The sequence below is a fragment of the Hesperophylax consimilis genome, chromosome 26, assembly GCF_061612785.1.
Source record: "Hesperophylax consimilis isolate HC1 chromosome 26, BYU_Hcon_1.0, whole genome shotgun sequence".
NCBI lineage: Eukaryota > Metazoa > Arthropoda > Insecta > Trichoptera > Limnephilidae > Hesperophylax > Hesperophylax consimilis.
Window position 1 is genome coordinate 17,256,752 of NC_142861.1, and position 19,839 is coordinate 17,276,590.

The 19,839-nt window shown below is 34.9% G+C and overlaps 1 protein-coding gene across 1 annotated transcript; it reads right to left on the minus strand.

Annotated features, from left to right (window-relative positions):
• Window positions 1-2,952: 2,952 nt before the first annotated feature.
• On the minus strand, window positions 2,953-19,139 carry LOC149411212 (decapping and exoribonuclease protein-like). The gene is made up of 3 exons (XM_089647656.1): window positions 18,919-19,139; window positions 15,986-16,124; window positions 2,953-3,198 (listed from the first exon to the last, which is right to left on the minus strand). Exons 1-3 carry the CDS (start codon window positions 19,074-19,076, stop codon window positions 2,953-2,955), a joined length of 543 nt encoding a protein of 180 aa, XP_089503782.1. The 5' UTR covers window positions 19,077-19,139.
• Between the last annotated feature and the right edge of the window lie 700 nt (window positions 19,140-19,839).

Consider the following 19,839-nt stretch of genomic DNA (forward strand, 5'->3'; position numbering starts at 1 on the left):
AGTCTGCAAATCAGACATATTGCTATGATGCAGTTCGGTAAAATTCTTTGACAATTTTGAAAATTCGGTCAGATCAAACGCTACGCGGAAAATGTCTGATATTGGTATTTTCGAGTTCAGGATAATCGTATCTATCGATTTGATGCGGTTTTGGCCGTATTGCTATGAGACAAAAATTTTGGTCGTGGGCTCTCGTACTATAAGCGAGTAGGGTGTCTTGTCATCTCAGTCACATCTGTGATGTAGAATGTATTATTTGAAGCAACTTTTAAATACGTTATAATATATTTCAAAAGTTCCTATCGTTTATTTCGTCCATACATACATATTATAAGAATGTCTATCTTTGTCATACATGCATAATTTTTGAATAATAAATTATTTACTGGAAACACAAAAGTGTTTCTTACTTGCCACATTTTATCTTAATTTTATGAAACAATAACAAGTCTAGATGTGTTGAAAGGTCATTGGTTAATACATATTTTTCAAACAAAGGTACAAATACATCAGGATAAAGAGATTCTTTCCTGTTTAGTGGTGTGTTGAATCGTATTGTAGGTCTACTGCGGGTAAAGAGGGGACTGCGGGGAGGTCTTCCAAATTAGTTAGAACCACAATCGGTGTACACAAATACATTCAAACTTACAATCTTTAAAATAATTGCCTGAATAAAATTTTAAAAGGACAAACATGCCCGGGTTGGTGCCCATGCCCATTGGTTTGGGCACCGCCGCCCCGGGAACCATCCATTAGATAACCAACACCTCTGCCATAGGTTTAGAGAATTACTGAGAAGAATAATTCCCCACAATAATTTTTCATATCCTATCTGGCAAGATAAAATCATGAAAAATTTATTCCCCACAATATTTAAATATAATATATTAGGTGGGGGTGGCTGGGGAATCTCCAAAAAAAGTAATTCACCACATTTTTCGATTCAATGGGTAGAGGATTTCAAAATGAAAAATCACACTTTTTGTGATTTTCGAAAATAACTGCGAATAATTCAGAATCTTTTCACTGACTTCAGAAATTTCGGTAGATTTTCGCTGAAATCGGTAGATCTACAGAATGGCATCGGTGATGCTAAGAGAAGGAATAGGAGAGGGTTGGGATTAACGAGCTATTCAAATCTTGTTATTAAATATAGCTCAATTAATTCAGTACAATGTTCCAATTCACTAAGGAGAATCAAGAGTGGAAGATACTCTCAGTATCGCCCTGGTGAAAGGAACCATTCATAATATAAACGTTGCTTGAAATGGGTTTTCCATGTTTGGTGACCAGATCGAATAGCCCGGGAATACCTCTTACCCATATCCTTCGCCTTCCCTCTCATAATCCCCATCGTCTCACTGACTCCAGAGGGTTGGGAGAAGTTGGGACTCTTGTGCGGTACTCACATTTAAAGTGGGTACATTTAAAAAATGTTTTTATTATTTCAGGTTTTTCAGGAAAAAGACAATTTTTTTAATAATGTTTATTTCATTCTGTTATTTTTATAAAAATAAATAAAAAGCCGCAGTTGTAATCATTACAAATTAATTTAAAAAAACTGTTTTCATTAAAAGTTAATTAAAAAAAGGATAAAGCTTCATTGATTACAACCTGATAAAAAAATATAAAAGCTACATTTATTATAATAAAAAAGCATTAAAAACTTGATTGATTACAACTTGGTAAAAAAGTATAAAAAAACTTAATTGATTACAACTTAATAAAAAAGTACAAAACGTAAAATAACAAAATAATATAATATAAAAAATAACAAAGTAAAAAATGCTTTATTTATAAAAACTCAATAAAAAGGGTCAAAAACAACATATAATATAACTTAATACAAAAATTTATAAGAAAAAATCATTGTCTACAACTAAAAACTTTATTGATTACAACTTAATAAAAAATGCATAAAAAGATAAATTAATTAAAACAATAAAAAATCTTCATTAATTAAAACTTTGCACAAAAAATATAAAATTTGTAAGGAATTATATACTTATAATCGTTATAGTATTTTTGTGGGTTACAAATAACCTGACAATATTTGAAAATCTCCTACCACCACAGTAAGCGGAAAATGTTGCTTGTGTTGTGATGGTGGACTTAGCCAGCCGAGGTATTAAAAGTGTATTCCAGCTCACCTAGTGACCGGTCACTGACAATATAAGTGCATAAAAGTTATAAAAAGCTTAGCATTACACTAGTAAACGATCAAGAAGAATAAGAAAATAGTTTGAAAGGGAGATATGTGTAAAAAAACTATTGTATTTCAAAATAGAGCAACAATATGTCGATAAATGTCTTAAGTAGCATTTAAAGAAACTTGTATAAATTGTTAACCCTTGATGCTAATTTGTTCGCTTTTGGGAACAACTCATAGAAATCTTTGTATCTTCTTTACTGTTGTGGTGAGAAATATGATCTAAACGGATAAGAAAGAGAAATCACCATGCTTTAAATTCAAATATAGAAATTAATCTATTATGAAATGCACCTCTTCGAAACCAAAGGATCTGAACGTAATTTGAAAAAAAATTATGAAATTTCGTAAATTTTTTAATAATTATTTTTAATATGAAACGGCAAAAGAGTGAGGTGAAATTTGTAATACATTTGTCTCTTAAATTTAGTGGGTTTTTCTATATATTTTTTTTGTTGACAGTAATTTTAGTTACAAAAACGTAAAGTGAACCATTTTTTTTTATGCACGCTTTAAAAATTTTAATATTTCAAAAATTATATATTTTTATTTTCAATAATATAATTTGAAAGCGTGTTTTATCACCTTTCCAAAGCAGTTTTTAGTTTTCGGATACATTCAGAAATAGGCCAGAAGAAGAATTAGGCAGTTCAATAGAAATGCTCTAAAATGTATTCATTTGTTAACCTAACTTAAGTTCTGCTAAATTGACAAACATCAATATGAATAAAATACAAAATGGATCACAATTTCGGAAACATGTTGATGTACCAATCATCTAGGACTGAAATGTCCTCATCTGGGAACGGCTGGCCCAGCCTCACATTGGACCTGGGCATTCGTTCAAACACCAGCTCTAGGAGTGGGAGACTCCGGACGTTGTTCCCGCAAGATCCAAATTGCCTAATGATTTCACGCTCAAAGCACCGTTTGATGTACGAGAGCATCTCGTCACAGAAGTTCATGCAGACGTTGGGATGCCACCAATTCTGGAACAAATATTATTATTAAAATAAATATTTAAATTTCATGTCAAAGCCTTACGAAACTAAATAGTCACTGAGATAAAAAAAAATCTATCCTAAGGTTTTTACGTATTTAATCAAAGATTCACCAATACTTGGCAAATTAAAATTAGTAGTGGCATGTACTTATATTCATATTTAAAGGGAGGTAGAATGACCTGACTTGTTTTATTTTTCCACTCGAGCAATGGTGTATGTACAAAAAAGTGCCTTGACTCTCAACTATCTCATAGAAGTTTTCGGGTATATATTTAGACGAAATGATTAATATGAAAAGCATTCGGGATTAAACTCAGCAAAATTAATTTTCTACCTTAATTAAATCCTTTATATGGAAAGTGCCAATTGACTTTCCATTCATATCTGCCAGCCAGCTTATAAACTATAGCCGAGACCCTAGACCTTTTCAACAATACTGCTCCTTAAAAATTTATGATTAATTTTATTTAAAAAAAAATATTTAAAAGAATTACCGAATGTCAAGAATTTGTTCCAAAAAAAATCTTCATTCTGAGATGGAAACAAAATCAACAATACGATTGATCAAAACTCAAAAGTTAGAATACAAAATTTGATCAGAAAAGAATAAAAAATTCTACCGCGGATAAATATTATTTAAAATAACAGTAAATATATCGAACATTTATTTCAATTAATCCTCATTGTGAGATGGTAAAAATGCAACAATTCGATTCAGTTTAACTCAAAGTTGAAATAGAAAAAAATAATTTGAAGATATTTTCTAGCGAGGTTAAATATTATATAAAACGACGTTAAAAATTAATAATCAATTCCAATAGATCCTCAACACATTGCTTACGGTGTGCACATATTTGTGCCTTTCAGAAACCTTACATTGCGGCGGCATTGCACATTGTTGTGCATTTCAGAAACCTTACATTGCGTCGGGGTGCACATTTTTGTGCCTTTCAGAAACCTTACATTGCGGCGGGGTGCACATTTTTGTGCCTTTCAGAAACCTTACATTGCGGCGGGGTGCACATATTTGTGCCTTTCAGAAACTTTACATTGCGGCGGGGTGCACATATTTGTGCCTTTCAGAAACTTTACATTGCGGCGGGGTGCACATATTTGTGCCTTTCAGAAACTTTACATTGCGGCGGGGTGCACATTTTTGTGCCTTTCTATGACCTTCAACTTCACATACAAAAAACACGTCTTAACTTGTAATTTCTTCTGTTATATTGGCTTGGCTGTGTATCGGATAGGTGTCGCTATAATAAACACAGCATTATGGATTCTTCTCTGGTTCAAAACATTGCTAAAAGTCATCATTAATTTCAATGAAATATTGGAAATTAATTTTAAACAAAGACAATAATAGGTGGTATTTTTTCTTCCTCGTCAAAAATGAAATAAAATATGTAGATCATTGACCTTTACTTTAGTCGTTAGATGATACTTATGACTCATGACGCAATAAACTCAAGTGGGGAAGCCCTGATATCATTTTTTATTTGCAGCTGTTGTGATTTCAGCGCTTGTTAAACTGTGTTGTTATTATGGAATATTAATTTTAAACATTATAAAACGCGTATATGACTTTTTTTATTAATGTGATTTGTGGAATTATGTGATTTTATTTTGAGACGTTAGACATTTTCAATTATATTTGTATTTTTTCGAGTTAATTCGAGAGCATCATTGTGGAATAATTAAATGTGTATTTAATTTTTTTTTTACTTTTGTGATTTGATTTTACGCCTTTTGGGATTACGATTTTTTTTTATAAACCTAAAATGGACGATAGAGAGGATACTTTCGTCGACGAACATTTTGAAGACTATCTTTCAGACGTACCCAATGACGCTGAAGAAGAAATCAATGACCGTCACGAAGTTTACAGTGAGGCTGAAGAAAACGAAGAAGATGATGAACCAATTTTACGTAGAAGTTCAAGACCGCGTGTCATGCGCATATCATCCTCTGAAGAATCTTCAGAAGACATCCCTGATATAACCCTGGATTGGTCAGAATTTGATCCTCCTAGGAATTTGTCTGATTTCGAAGGTGTACCGGGTCTAAAAGTTTTCCCTGAAAAACTAACCTGAGATGTTACATCGCTATTTATAGGAGATGATTTGTTCGACAAAATAACCAATGAAACAAACATATACCATGAAAGAAATCATCACAACTATGCGACATCAGCTCACGCCCTAAAATGGAAAGATGTAACTATTCAAGAATTAAAAAAATGGTTTGGCTTAGTTCTTACAATGGCGCTAGTCCGAAAAAATACTATAGGCGATTATTGGTCCACAAATCCTCGGATAAAGACCACATATTTCCGAACGACAATAAGCCGCGATAGATTTCGACAAATTTTACGAAATCTCCATTTTTCTAATAATGACGAAATTCCGTGGAGAGGTCGTCTGAAATGTCGCGTGTACAATGCCATGAAAATTGTAAAATATGGAATCCTGAATAGGATGATTTGTGAATCAAATAGTGAATATATCTGTTATTTTAAATTATATTCAGGTATAAGTGCTACGTTAGATTCCACAATAATCCAATTACTGTCACCATACCTAAATAAATGGTAATATATATGCGGATAATTATTACAATCATGTGCGTTTAGTCAATCATCTAATGCGGTTAAAAGGTAGAATCTGCGGCACAATTAGAAAAAATCGTGGCATACCGCCAACACTAAAAAATATACTCCTTAAAATCCAAGAAACCACATATCTACGAAAAGGGGATGTACTTCTTCAAATGTGGAAAACCAACAAAAAGAGAGATGTAAGGATGATCTCTACGATACACCAAGCGGATATAGTGGATACTGATAGAACAACAACATTGCGCAACCGCCCATCAAAAAACCAAAATGCATTGTAGATTACAATAAGTTGATGAATGGGGTTGATCTTGCAGACCAACAATCCAATATACAGAAAATCTTTAAAGTGGACCAAAAAAGCCTTCTTATACCTTATTCATTGTGGAATTTTCAATGCTTTCCAAATTAAAAAAAAAACTTAACGTACCTAATAAACTTTGCTTCCGCGAATTTTTGTTACAAGTTGCAGAGACCTGGCTTGAAGATAGTTCATAGTCCACATCATTCACGCAAGATTTGCAAATAAGTAAACCTAGTTGTGTCACGGCGAGAACTCCTTTTTTTGATCCACATGATAGACTGTCTGGCATTTTGAAAAACCACGAATTGGTAAAAATAACGAGTGAGAAAACTAAAAACTTAGTAAGACGCAATTGTCGAGTTTGTGCGAAGTTCAAAATACGGAAGCCAAGTGCGTTCATGTGTAAACAATGCAAAATTCCGCTTCATGTTGGTAAATGTTTCCAAACATACCACACCAAGAAAAAATATGTTTAAATTTAATTAGTTTCAGAACGTGTTCTATTTTTTACTATCATATTTTATCCTTTTATATTATTCTAATAAGTAAACTTATTACTACCCCTGAGTCATTATTAAATATTAAATATTTTTTTATTACTAATTTTTGTTTTATTGATATAAGCTCCACAGTTTGAAGTTTGCTGACATACATCCGGTAGTGTGATTGCGATCTAATTTCGCCCACCGTAAGTGGCAGTTTTTCAACAAACATCTTCGTAGCTAGTGTGTTAAAGAGATGGAAGTCAAAACACAACATAATTTAAAGTTGAAAATCGTTCTAATGTAAAGATTATTAAAAAAAAATTAATGGTGTCGAAACACATCAGCAATTCCATATGTGATCATAAAAGGCCTCCCAGCCAAAGTGATCCATGCGGAATTACAACAAACCCTTCAATTAAAATAGTTAAACTCTCCAATTAATAATAATAATGATTTATTGTCTTCATTTCATTGGGAACATATAGATATAATGATATAATTTTTAGCAAGTTATAATATGTTTATAACTTATTTATTTATATATATATATACGCCTAATAAGGCTTTTACATAGAAGTGATACATGATGCAGTGTCTATAGGAGAATATGTATTATACAGGAGATATTGACAGTAAATAGATATAATCCATTTTAAAGAAGGTACAAAATATACACTTGTAAAATTGTGATTACAAGTATAATGAGAAAATATGAAGCAATATTATTAAAACGTAAGAGTAACATAAAGTATAAAAGAAATTACATCAACACTAAATATAAGACAAATCATTAAAACTAATTTACAAACGCTACTCTAATTTGTAGGATTCGACAAAGTGTTGGTGTAGATTATGCTTAATTCTATATATGGAGTCAATAAATAAATCAATAGCGCCCCCATACTTGTTGCCCAGATCATGCATCCTATTGGTCAGTGAGTGTGTCTGATAGTTGGTCGAGTATGTATTACAGAAGAATGTTATATTTTGTCTTGTATTCCTAGTCGGCACATGTAGTTTAATAGTGGCAAGGATGGCAGGACTATCAATTAAGTTGTTAATGACTCTGTGTAACACAACCAGGTCTGAAATAAAATAATTTCAAACTTGCTAAAAAACATAATGTGACAAGAATACCAAGGATTAATCACGTCCGCGGACGGATACCTAGATAACATTGTTAACAATAATACTACGCGATTCATGCTAATCTCAGATTACCATGCTCATAAAATAATATCATCGGTGCAGATACCTAGACAATAATGCTGATAATAAAAATAATACGAGATCCCCGCTAATCTCAGAGTACAAACGGGCAAATAAACTTGAAATAATGCAAATAAAATACTCGAATATAACAGTAAAATATTCAATTATGCAATCACTGAAAATACTCGAATAAAATATGGTAAAATATTCAAATCCAAAATGTATTTAAAATGAATGAAAATAAAATAAAATTTACCACGGCTGAAGAACATCCTGAAAACCTGAACGTCAAACAACCTCGTGGTTAATCAATTAAATGTCACCTGTACGATATTCACAATTACCCATTAAAATGTTACATCAAAATATTATAAAAATTCCAAGCGTAAATCACCACGTGAGGCGCCATTGTAATAATTTAATGATGCATATTAGTGAATTAAATTTTATTAATTGAAAATGACACGTTGGGGCCATTGTAATAATTTAAAAAGGTATGCTAATATTAATAGACGAGTTGGTGCGACATTATAATAATTTCAATCTTTACCTAGTAATTTAATAAGAGATAATTACCAAATAATGAGATGGTTTTCTATAAGAAGGGATTGCTTTGAAAAAGAATGTAAAGTTAACAGTATTAATAATTAATAATTTAGAAACATTAGACTCAATAATTTTAATAATGGTTATGATAAAACTCAAGGCCGTGTGCAAGGTCAAAGATCGCAAGCAACTTTGAATTTAGATGTAACATTATGAATTCGCAAAAGTGACATAAAATACCAGGAGATCAAGTAACCTGTGATAAAGTATAGGGCGCCATGCGGAGTTGATTAATCTCTACAAAACTTAGTAGAAATTAACAAGACAAGTGTCCAGTCAAATAAAAGTGAAACTAACTAAGGGCCCGTTCCCACATCCGTTTTAAAAACGGAGGCGGGTCCCCCCGTTTTAAAATCGGATGCCCTAGCGGCTGTAGTGGATGTATGGAGCTGTTCACACTTGTCTGACACGATTTCAAAACGGATTCGGCATTTTTTGTTGGATGGATCGCCAGCGCAGCGCGTCTGTTTTAAAATCGGATGCCCTAGCGGCTGTAGTGGATGTATGGAGCTGTTCACACTTGTCTGACACGATTTCAAAACGTAGCGTGTCCGTTTTACAATCGGATGCCCAATGGAACCTTGTCCGAGAGAAGACTATTGTAAAAATGTGATACCGCAGGATTCGGAATTAGATAAGTTAAGGAAGTTCTAATCTACTTATGCCAGACTGACTCTTATATCGTCATAATTAGCCTTGTGGAATGAAAGCCGTTTGATTGGGTTTTTCTTTATAAGCGTTGGTTCAGTTTATAGTGTGAGCATCCTCAGGAACCAATGGATCGTTCGCGGGAATAACGCGTACCGGGAAATTGCACAGAACAAGATCAAGAATTCTTCCTGGTATATTTTGAACATCATCACGTATTGGTGCAGGTTACAGTAATTTATATTATCGATAAATGTAGAGCTTATCGTGGAAGGGTAATTGCAAGGAATACAGGAAGAGTCCAGCTAATATCGGCTAGGTTATTATAGTCTCCCAAGATACAAAACTTATCATCAGGTCTATTCAAAAGATTAATACCTAAATTATTTGAAAAAGTGGTAATTTGATCATTGAAATTGAAGCTCAACAACAAATATAAACGTTTGTAAATCCAGTTGCACATAGGATGCGAAGAGTCACCTATATTGTATGTTCTTGTCCGTAAAATTCACAATTGCATTATGTCAATTATGCCCTTATAATTGATACGTACTCATTCCAAACGGATTGTCCTCCTCGTTTAGCTATTTCTTCTAAAATAATCTAGGCACGGACCGGAAAAAATAGGTTCTGATCTCCAAAGGGCGCTTTTAATTCTATGTTTTAGTCGACGCTGTTTTAGAAGTGTAAATTTTGGGCTTTTTATTTTACAATGTTATTGTGTCCGCAAAATTGCTTTAATGGCTGCCGTTAGCTACCCCGATAGCTGAATGTCTCCTTGTTCTAGCTAATCCACCCCGAGAAATGCCCTTTGTATTCACTTCCGACTATTATCTCAAATTAACGTAGATCTGGGGCCTTGCGTGCAATATTGCCAATGATCGTTATCTTCTCAGTTTTCGTCGCCACTAACGTTTAATCGCCCGATTCCGGCAAGATATCCCCTTCCATATATCGCACTACAATATCATGAGGCGTATGTTGACTTTTTGGAATACTGGCATACAGAGCCCCGGGCCAAAAATGCCCCTTTCTCTTTCATCATGAGTTAAAATTGATTGTTGCAAAATAATTTTATTTTTTTGCTTCAATTAGGGGGGTAATTTACGTAGGATTTGTTTTGGTTTTTTATATTGAGTTTTGGCATTTGCGTCGTACTGGGTAGTATGGGTTGCAATGCCCGAATAAAAAGATTCCGCGAGACTTATGATGTGGTCTTTAAGGAGGGGGACTTCGGAGTCACTGTGGATCTGGGAGACCCTCATCCACTTGGGGGCTCCCAGGACTGTGCGAATGGCTTTATTTTGGAATGTTTATAGTCTATTTATTTGAAATTTTAAAGCGTGGGCGCAGATTGGGCTAGCGTAGGTTAATTTTGGTCTTATCGTGAATTTGTATATTGAAAGTTTATTTCTTGAAGATAATTTCTTGTTTTTTTTTGCTAATCTAATGGGGTAAAGGGCTACAAAGGCTTTTTGGCTAAGTTTAATGTTTCAGTGAAATGCTTTGCCCAGGTTAATTTACTGTCAAGGGTAATTCCGAGGTATTTATTGTTTTTTTAGCGAGGGACGTTTTCTCCGAATAGGTGTATATTGGGTGGTCTTATAGGGCGTTTACGGGAGAAAACATAAGCGGCGCTTTTAGAGGGATTTATCTGAGGTGTGGGCTTGGACGCGTCGTGCTGCGGTTATTTCGCTTATTGAAGTCGACATGACTTCAGTGTCGTCTGCAAATTCGCCTATATTAGTTTTTTTTTGTGCGATGGTCGTAGATACTGGGACTGGGGATATCGCTTAGGTAGATATTGAAGAGAGCTGGCAAGATAATAGAGCCTTGAGGGACACCAGCTCTTAGCAATCTCACGGTGGAAAAAAATCCATCTAAATTGATATTAAATTTACGGTCTTTCATGAAATTGGCTATGAGTTGTAGCAGCGCTATACAAAGCGGCGCTATACAAAGTGTCCAATAAATAAATAAGTAAATTGGGAGGGGGATACCGAGGAGGTACATTTTATAAATGAGACCTCTGTCAGACTTTGTCGAATGATTTGCAGACGTCTAGGGAGAGGAGTTCTGTGTGTTGGCGATCATTAAAACCGTTTGTAATTTGTTCGACCACCCGCAGAAATTGGTGGAGAGAGGAATGGCCCGATCGAAAGCCGTGTTTAAAATCAGGGATGTGTTTGAGTTCGTCGACTATTGATTTGAGTCTGGTGAGGAAGAGCTTTTCTAGTATTTTTCCTGCACTGGGAAGGAGGCGGATTGGTCTGTGGTTTTGGGCCTGAAGGGGGTCTTTGCCGGGTTTGGGGATGAGAATAACGTCAGCGATTTTGTAGTCTTGTGGGAATAAACGAAGTCTGAAAGACGCGTTGCTGATGGCTATGAAGGCGCAAATGGCTTTGGAGGGGAGGCATTTTAGTATTTTGTTTTAGATTTAAGTCAGGACCGGGAGATTTTTTTGTTTTAAGGTATTTTATAATTTTAATGATTTCCTGAGGGGTTGTGAAAGGGATTGGATTTTCTGTTGGGATTTCTGTCAAAATGGTTGAGACTTTCGAGTCTACAGTTGCAACGAATTGGGTGTCATCGTAGGTCGTGGTCGGGGAGAATTGTTCTTGGATGTGATGTCTGCAAAAGTCTCGGCTTTGTCACTGGAGGAGTATACGGTGCCTTTTGGGCCCGTGAGGGTCATATTATTTTGGGGGGTTTTCTGAGGGACTTTGAAAGTTTCCAGAAGGCTGTTTGGTCGTCGTCAAGAGTGGAGATAAAGTCGTGCCATTGTTCGTCTCTGTATTTTTGGAGTTCTACTTTGACCTGGTGTGCGAGGCGGTTCCAGGGAATGCGATCGATCGGGTCTGAGAATCTTTCTCCATTCTTTTCGGGCTTTTTTCTCTAATTTGTTCTTTTAGTTCTGTGGGTTGAGTCGGGGTGGATCATTCGCGATTTCGACGGTGGCGAGGTCTACGGCTGATTTTATGTCGTTTGTGAAAATTTTTGTGGCCAAATTTAGGCTTACTTCGTTGTTTATTGAGGTTTGGATTCTTACTGATTCTGAGGCACGTGTTGGTTTAGACCTGGACTAGTAGTCTTCCATACCATCTTCATTTGTTTATGATATGGTATGTTTTTTTATGTTTTAGGTAATTAAGTGTAGATGCGGCTCACAACACGGTTTGTATGATAAAGATTTCTATAGAATGTTTTAATTTTTTATTACGGTGAGATATATGATTTAGACAGTGTTAGAAATAGATAATACTGCGCTTTCAGTTTGTATACAAAAATTTACTTAGACATTTCCGAAAAAATTTAGCATTTGAGAAATATTTGTTAAGACTTGCAATTTTTTTCTTATTAAATATATGTTTTTCGGTTTCCTGTTCAGTGGTAATTACAGTTTACACGAGATAAAAATCATCGGTAAGCGACTTTAACACTGTTACGTATTTTGAGTTCAAAATGTTGATATTTTTAAATTGCATATGTCAATTTGTAATTCTAAAATCTGCTTTCAAGAACAGTATTTTATTTTGAAATACGATCTAAAACAGCGAATTTGTCCGGAACCGAATGTAATGTGAAAACATATGCAGAATTCACATATTATAAGAAGTACATTTCAATTAACGACAGCAGTTTTGTCACAAACTTCACGTTCCCAACGTACAGGGTAGGTACTAGCACTCCATTGTGGACTGCTAGCTTCGCTTTTTAGAAATTATTTGCTAGCGCCAACTGCGTTCAATATCTACATTTACCATCCTTAATATCTCTGTCAACCTAATCATCTCTTGTAAGCATACTTTCTAAATACACAAACTCATCCACCTGCTCCAAGTATTTCACGTTCACAACTATATTGTACACTGTTTTCGTACTCTGTTTTTCAAACACCATGACATTCTCTTCATACATACTTCGTTCATCCTAGACACGAGAAACTGTAGATCTTCCATACTATTAGCAATCAGCAACGAGCGAAGCTCAAATACCTAATAACATTATTGTAGCCCTTTCCAGTAAAATACACCTTTTACGACAGTACTTGTTTGCGGCGAGTACCGAACACTTTTTCTACGATTAAATAAATTATACAGTAGGTATGTCATGTAAAAAAACACTTTTTTTCTTTAATAATTGCAAATTAAATTTGTAGCTTTTATTAATCAATTAAATGAATTGATTTTGTAATAAATGTATTTTTTTAATAACGCTCCGTAGGAGACATGGAAATACGAATGTTAGAGGGAGCGCGCTAATATTAAAAAACGATAATAATCAACCGAAAATGGTGAAAATATTTAATAAAACAAGAATCATTTGTAATAGAGCAAATATCTCTCGAAAATTGCTTTAGTTGCATTTAAAGATATACTTTGAATTTTTCATGCCTTTAACATACTAAATAACGGAACAAAATGTGATTTTAATAATTTTCGAAGGTGCAACAATGCGTTTTTTTTCTATCGAGGGTATTTCGTATAATTAACGTTTCGGCATGACAAATGAAAATATATTATCTTCGAGAATAACATTTTTGTTTTGTAACTTAAAACTTAAGAGAAAGCTACAAACCAAAATTGTGTATAATCTTTGTATACCTAATATTGTAGGTAATAGGCATTAAAATCGTTTGACAAACGGAGTCTAGAAACGTTCGATTTCAAGCACAAAATTGGTTTTCATTTATTTTATAAGAAAGCAAGAAAGTCAAACAAGTGAAACGCGTTCATAGATTTCTATTGAAAAAAATTTTTAGTAGCTTAAATTTTTATTTTTGATTGAGTAATTAATTTTTTTTATTTGTATTCTACTCAAGCGAAACGATAGGAAAACCTTCAATTTATCTAAAGCATATTTTTTGGTATTCATAGTGTTCACTAATTCGTTATAAAGATTAATCAAAATAGTGATTTAGCATTAAGCTTCGCCTTAAGGAGTAACATTTGATATTCGGGAGCTTAAATAAAGTATGTTATCTTCATTTATCTTACACATCGTTAAAATTCTCGTTTGGAGAAAATGTATTGCCCTCTCCGGCACGGAAAGGTTAAACCAGAGGTTCCCAAACTTTTTTGCCCCGTAGAGCAGTTGCCAAATATTTTTTTTTCCGTAGACCCCCTGCCTGCCGAATATTGAATTTTCCTAAAACTATTAACGTCCCATGTGATAATCATTTATTTTTTTACTAAAAAGATTCCCTTCCCTTGCCTGCCCTACAACCGGGTGGCGGTATAGTTCCTCTGTCTTTACACTGTGCAGACGGGGGCGCCCTTGTGAGGTATTACACCAAATGAAAATAAAGCAGGATAAGCAACGGGAATTTATTTCTGTAGCTAGCCCTACAGAACTGCCCCTTAAGTTCTTTGTCAGTGCTTATTCCGATCAGTTTTTCTTGTCACATGATATCCGATTCTTCAACGTTCCATTTCCATCGTCAAAATGTCCTCAAACTTTGTTTTGAAGTTTGTGTGAAGTGCATTTAAATGTTGAACGTCATTATTACCCCGGACGTTTTTCAAAGTAGTTGGGGAACTAGGAAAATTCGCGGCTTCCAATGTGCAATGTTTTAGTTCAATATATTAATTCTGACGAGAAAAGGAACGTAGACTCTATTTATATACCTCATTTAACAACTTGAAATATAAAAATACAAATATCAAATAAGTGTATAGGAAACCAACCCATACGAATCGGTACTTACACGCTGATTCACACCACCACCCAGCGCAGAAGAGAGGACTTATCCATACATTGGTGACCCGAGCGACCAGAATATGTGAAGAACATAAAATCGGAGCGGAACTTACGAAGCTGACCGATGCACTCGAGCGTAACGGTTACCCAGCAAGTCAGACTAGGCAAATCATAAGAGCCAAATCTGCACCAAACGAAGAAAGAATTAAACAAGAGTCGAAAGGCTGTGCCTTCCTGCCTTATGTGCACAATGTGACAGACAGAATTGCCAGGCTATTGAGAAAGGAAAGTATCAAGACTGTCTTCGGAACAACAACAAAGATACAGGACTTACTGAGGTCTGCAAAGACTAAGTTTCCTCTGGAAACAGATGGAGTGTATAAACTCAGCTGTTCCGGATGTGACAAGGTCTATGTAGGCCAGACAGAGCGGACTATCTCCAAAAGGATTTCAGAACACTTCAAAGCTTGTAAACTCGGCCACCCTTACAAATCGGAAATTGCCGAGCATTTGATTGACACCGGGCATTACTTTGGATTTGTTCCTGAAATCCTGGGGAGACCCAAAACTTATAGAGCACGGCTGATTACGGAGGCCATTGAAATTCATAAAAATCCCGTAAACATTAATAGAGACGATGGAGCTAAGCTCAATAGTTCTTTGTATCCGGTAATTGACGGCTAAACCAGAGCTAAACGAAGAAAACCACTTTAAATAAAAAATGATACGTTAATGTTAGCTCAGAGGGTTGGAGCTGGCAACACGGTATCACAACCTCATACATAAGCTCACATTTTAACACAACCTCAAATAACACATCTGCCCTGATGATGGACACTGCAATGCTGTCCGAAACGTTGGCTAAAGAAGGAGTTAGCACAACACAGCATAACACCCCAAAAAAAATATTTAAAAAAATCAAATAAGTAATTTCTCAGTCTATTATATTTGTGTTAGGTCTATTGTGTCATTTACAGAACTCCTAAATGTTGACTTGAGGTAAATGGGGGTCTGCTCGTATGTACCCCCATTTGAATCTCGTGGACCCCCAATTTTTTTTTAACTGACATAGACCCCCAGTAAGCCGATATCGACCCCTGGAGGTCTATATAGACCACTTTGGGAACTTCTGGGTTAAACTGACAACTTTAGTCAATAAAAACAAATAAAACAGGCGTAATAAACTAGTAAAAGTTGACTTACTTCATTTTTTTTGGGCAAATCGTGCACGTTGAATGTTTTGACTTCTTTGACTATACCCTCATCGTCTCTGAACCCGCAGACTACGGTGTCAATGCCCACCAAGAAGCACTGCGTCCACCAGTCACGTGTTTTGTGTCTCCTGAAATAAAATAATTAACAATATCTGTCCTACAAATCCGCTGTCACAATGACCAAAAAATGCTTTTATTTCAAAAATAGCCTAAAGGTTATCACACACATATCTTCGCCTCATTTTACAAGCTTGTCAGAGGTGAGGCGATGCCGATACGATGCTGTATACTGTAGTGTGCATAGCAGTATGGAGTTACATTCAAAGAATTCTGAACGGCTCTATGCAATATGATGAATATATGAAAATATGATGGAAATGGGAAAGGAAATATAGGGGGCCCCATTATTATTTTACATTTGGTAGGTGGGTATGGGTACCGCCGCCCCGGGAACTATTTATTGGATCACCAACACCTCTGAGATAGGTCGCCCCAAGTGGTTCGCTACATGTGGTTACTTGTAGAGGTGCTCGGGTGTATGAGGTGAGGCTTTTCCACGTCTTGGTAGCTGATGCATCTGCCCACCAACTGCGTGGCGGGCCGGATTTGAGAGAGGCCGGTTGATGGAGACCTTTTGACTTCTCCAACCGGGCTTTTTCGACCCGTTGCTTTACCCCGCAGTGGAAGGGATGGATTTATCCGTTCGTCACTCCTAAACACTTTGACCCCTAGATTCTTACTCACCCTACATACCCTTTTCCTTCCCAGAACAACCTCTCTTTTCTTTAATTAAAACGACCGCCCCCACAACATCACCAAAGATGACATAGGCCTTAGCCTTAGGGCCCTAGATTAAATATACTTGAACAATTAGAATCAATGAATAGAACCAATGAGCCTAATATAACATTAATTAATAATTAATTTTATAAGCAATAATTGTTCGCCTGAAACACTCATCCACATTGAAAAAATCTCCTGATAAAAAATACATGACGCCAACGGGACTCGAACCCGTGTCCATTCGATTTCCGGTCGAAAGCTCTGACCACTGAGCTATGGAGGCTTATCTCTTACCCGCGAAATTATTTAATATATGCTAGTGTTTCATTCAACAATTACTGCTTGTTACATTTTTTTTTTTTTTTTTTTTTTTTTTTTTCACCTGAGAACAACCAACTTTATTTTATATGAGAAAGGCATTGTAAGTGCTAAATCTCTCACTAGATGGCGTTGAGACAAATTGTCTACATTTTTAGGTGAAATACTTGAACTTGTCAAATATTAATTATTATTTTTTTGATAAATTAATGTTTTTAAGACAAGATTTTATTTATGCATAGCACAAAGGATAACAATTATTTTTATAAGCAATAATTGTTCGCCTGAAACACTCATCCACATTGAAAAAATCTCCTGATAAAAAATACATGACGCTAACGGGACTCGAACCCGTGTCCATTCGATTTCCGGTCGAAAGCTCTGACCACTGAGCTATGGAGGCTTATCTCTTACCCGCGAAATTATTCAATATATGCTAGTGTTTCATTCAACAATTACTGCTTGTTACATTTATCAGGTAAAAAAAAAATGTAACAAGCAGTAATTGTTGAATGAAACACTAGCATATATTGAATAATTTCGCGGGTAAGAGATAAGCCTCCATAGCTCAGTGGTCAGAGCTTTCGACCGGAAATCGAATGGACACGGGTTCGAGTCCCGTTGGCGTCATGTATTTTTTATCAGGAGATTTTTTCAATGTGGATGAGTGTTTCAGGCGAACAATTATTGCTTATAAAAATAATTGTTATCCTTTGTGCTATGCATAAATAAAATCTTGTCTTAAAAACATTAATTTATCAAAAAAATAATTAATTAATAAGGTAAGGAAAATTATTTATTCCCCGCTTCTAAGCATGTTCACAAAACCTAAAAAATATAACACATTTAAATAAATTAATAGCAGCCACGTCATTATTAAGCAATTAAGATAACATTAATGTGGGGGAAACAGACTTCAAAATACCCCCACAAAATATAAAATCTATTCTCACAATTATTTATACGTAAATCGGTTTAACCGGTAATAAATCATTTTAAATTGGGAGGGGGTAAAATATAATCATATAAAAAAGTCGTCTAAACGTGGTTAAAACCACAGTTTTAAAATGGCCTTGAAAGCCGAAACAGTTGTAACAACAACAAAAACCGAAAAACACTTGCAGAACTTAATAATTATACTATCAAATTTTAATTAAAGTAAAAAAAAAACTACTTATCTGTTGCCCATGTGCCCCCAAGCTTCTAGTTATCTATGGCCCATGTGCCCCAAAGCTTTTATCTGTTGCCCACGTGCCTCCAAGCTTCTAGTTATATATTATCTGTTGCCCATGTGCCCCCAAGCTTCTAGTTATCTATGGCCCATGTGCCCCAAAGCTTTTATCTGTTGCCCACGTGCCTCCAAGCTTCTAGTTATATATTATCTGTTGCCCATGTGCCCCCAAGCTTCTAGTTATCTATGGCCCATGTGCCCCAAAGCTTTTATCTGTTGCCCACGTGCCTCCAAGCTTCTAGTTATATATTATCTGTTGCCCATGTGCCCTCAAGCTTCTAGTTATAAAAATATTTTTCATTTCAGGATGTGGGGGTGTTAGTGCAATCAACACGTCCCATTTAGATATACATATTGTTTGAAAAAAAATTTGTAAATGCAAAAATAGATAATGAAAAATTAATTAGCAATTACGGACAACGTTATATATTATCTGTTGCCCATGTGCCCCCAAGCTATTTCAATTATATCCAATTTATTTAGGCATATTTTTACATTTGCAGCGAAAATTTAGGAAGAACTTTGGTGTGCGTGGATAGGAAAAGATTTGTGGATCACTGAATTAGATAAATAATTGTCATATAAAGTACCTGAAAGTGGTATCTTGCGACGTTTCCACAATTTGGTTTTTTGTCTTCAACTCGACAAACGGCATCTTCCTTAGCTCCTCCCGGACCTGCTTCTCGGAGAGGCTTCCTGACAGAAAGTTCTCGCTTAGCGAGGATCCTTCCGTCAGAACGCCGTCCATTTCAGCTTTGTAAAACAAACGGTGCTGGTTCAATTGGCTCTCAAATACGCAGCAGAATTCTAAACTTTCATCCACCGGGCGCTCAATATCAGGATTGCAAGAAGGGTTATCTAGAAATATGAAAGATGACTGCAGATAATCAATAAATTGAATTTTCAAACCAATGTGAAATTAAAAAATAAACACACAAAATATGTTGTATTCGGAGTTTGTTAGGAAGTGAAATTTTTTTTTTGAAATATCTCACAATTACAATCATAAGTTAATGTCATTAGCTTTAGTCAGAAGAGGATTGAGTCGATACAATGATTTAGAGGTGCAATATTATATTGATCAGATTCGGGGTGAAATTTTTATAAGAATTATTTATTTATTATTCATTAACGCCCCATCGGGCTTTTACAGAGTAAAAAGACAGTTTATATATGTACCTAAGTGTAAACAGCATAACTATATACAAAAAAAAATAAAAATCAAATACTAATACTAAGATTAACATAAAATCCAAATAAAGTAATATTTTAAATAAAGAAAAGTTTCAACTATAAAGTAAGTATGTACATTCATATATGCATATAATTATTCATGTTAGTTGCAAAACCAGTAAGACTGAAAACAGTAAAATAATTTACTCGTCAGGTAAATAGAAAATATATATTTATAATATTCTGATATGTATAATAAAACAAATGTTTAAAAAAAACGAAAAATAATGTCCGTTGTCTTACGTTAAAAACTAATAAGTAATAGCAAAATACCAACG

Coding starts and splice junctions, on each gene's coding strand:
- LOC149411212 (XM_089647656.1), bottom strand. CDS start 19,076: ATGGACGGCGTTCTGACGGAAGGATCCTCGCTAAGCGAGAACTTTCTG. Junction 16,125..18,918: donor TCGCAAGATACCACTTTCAG/GTACTTTATATG, acceptor ATTTTATTTCAG/GAGACACAAAACACGTGACT. Junction 3,199..15,985: donor ATTTGCCCAAAAAAAATGAA/GTAAGTCAACTT, acceptor TATTTGTTCCAG/AATTGGTGGCATCCCAACGT.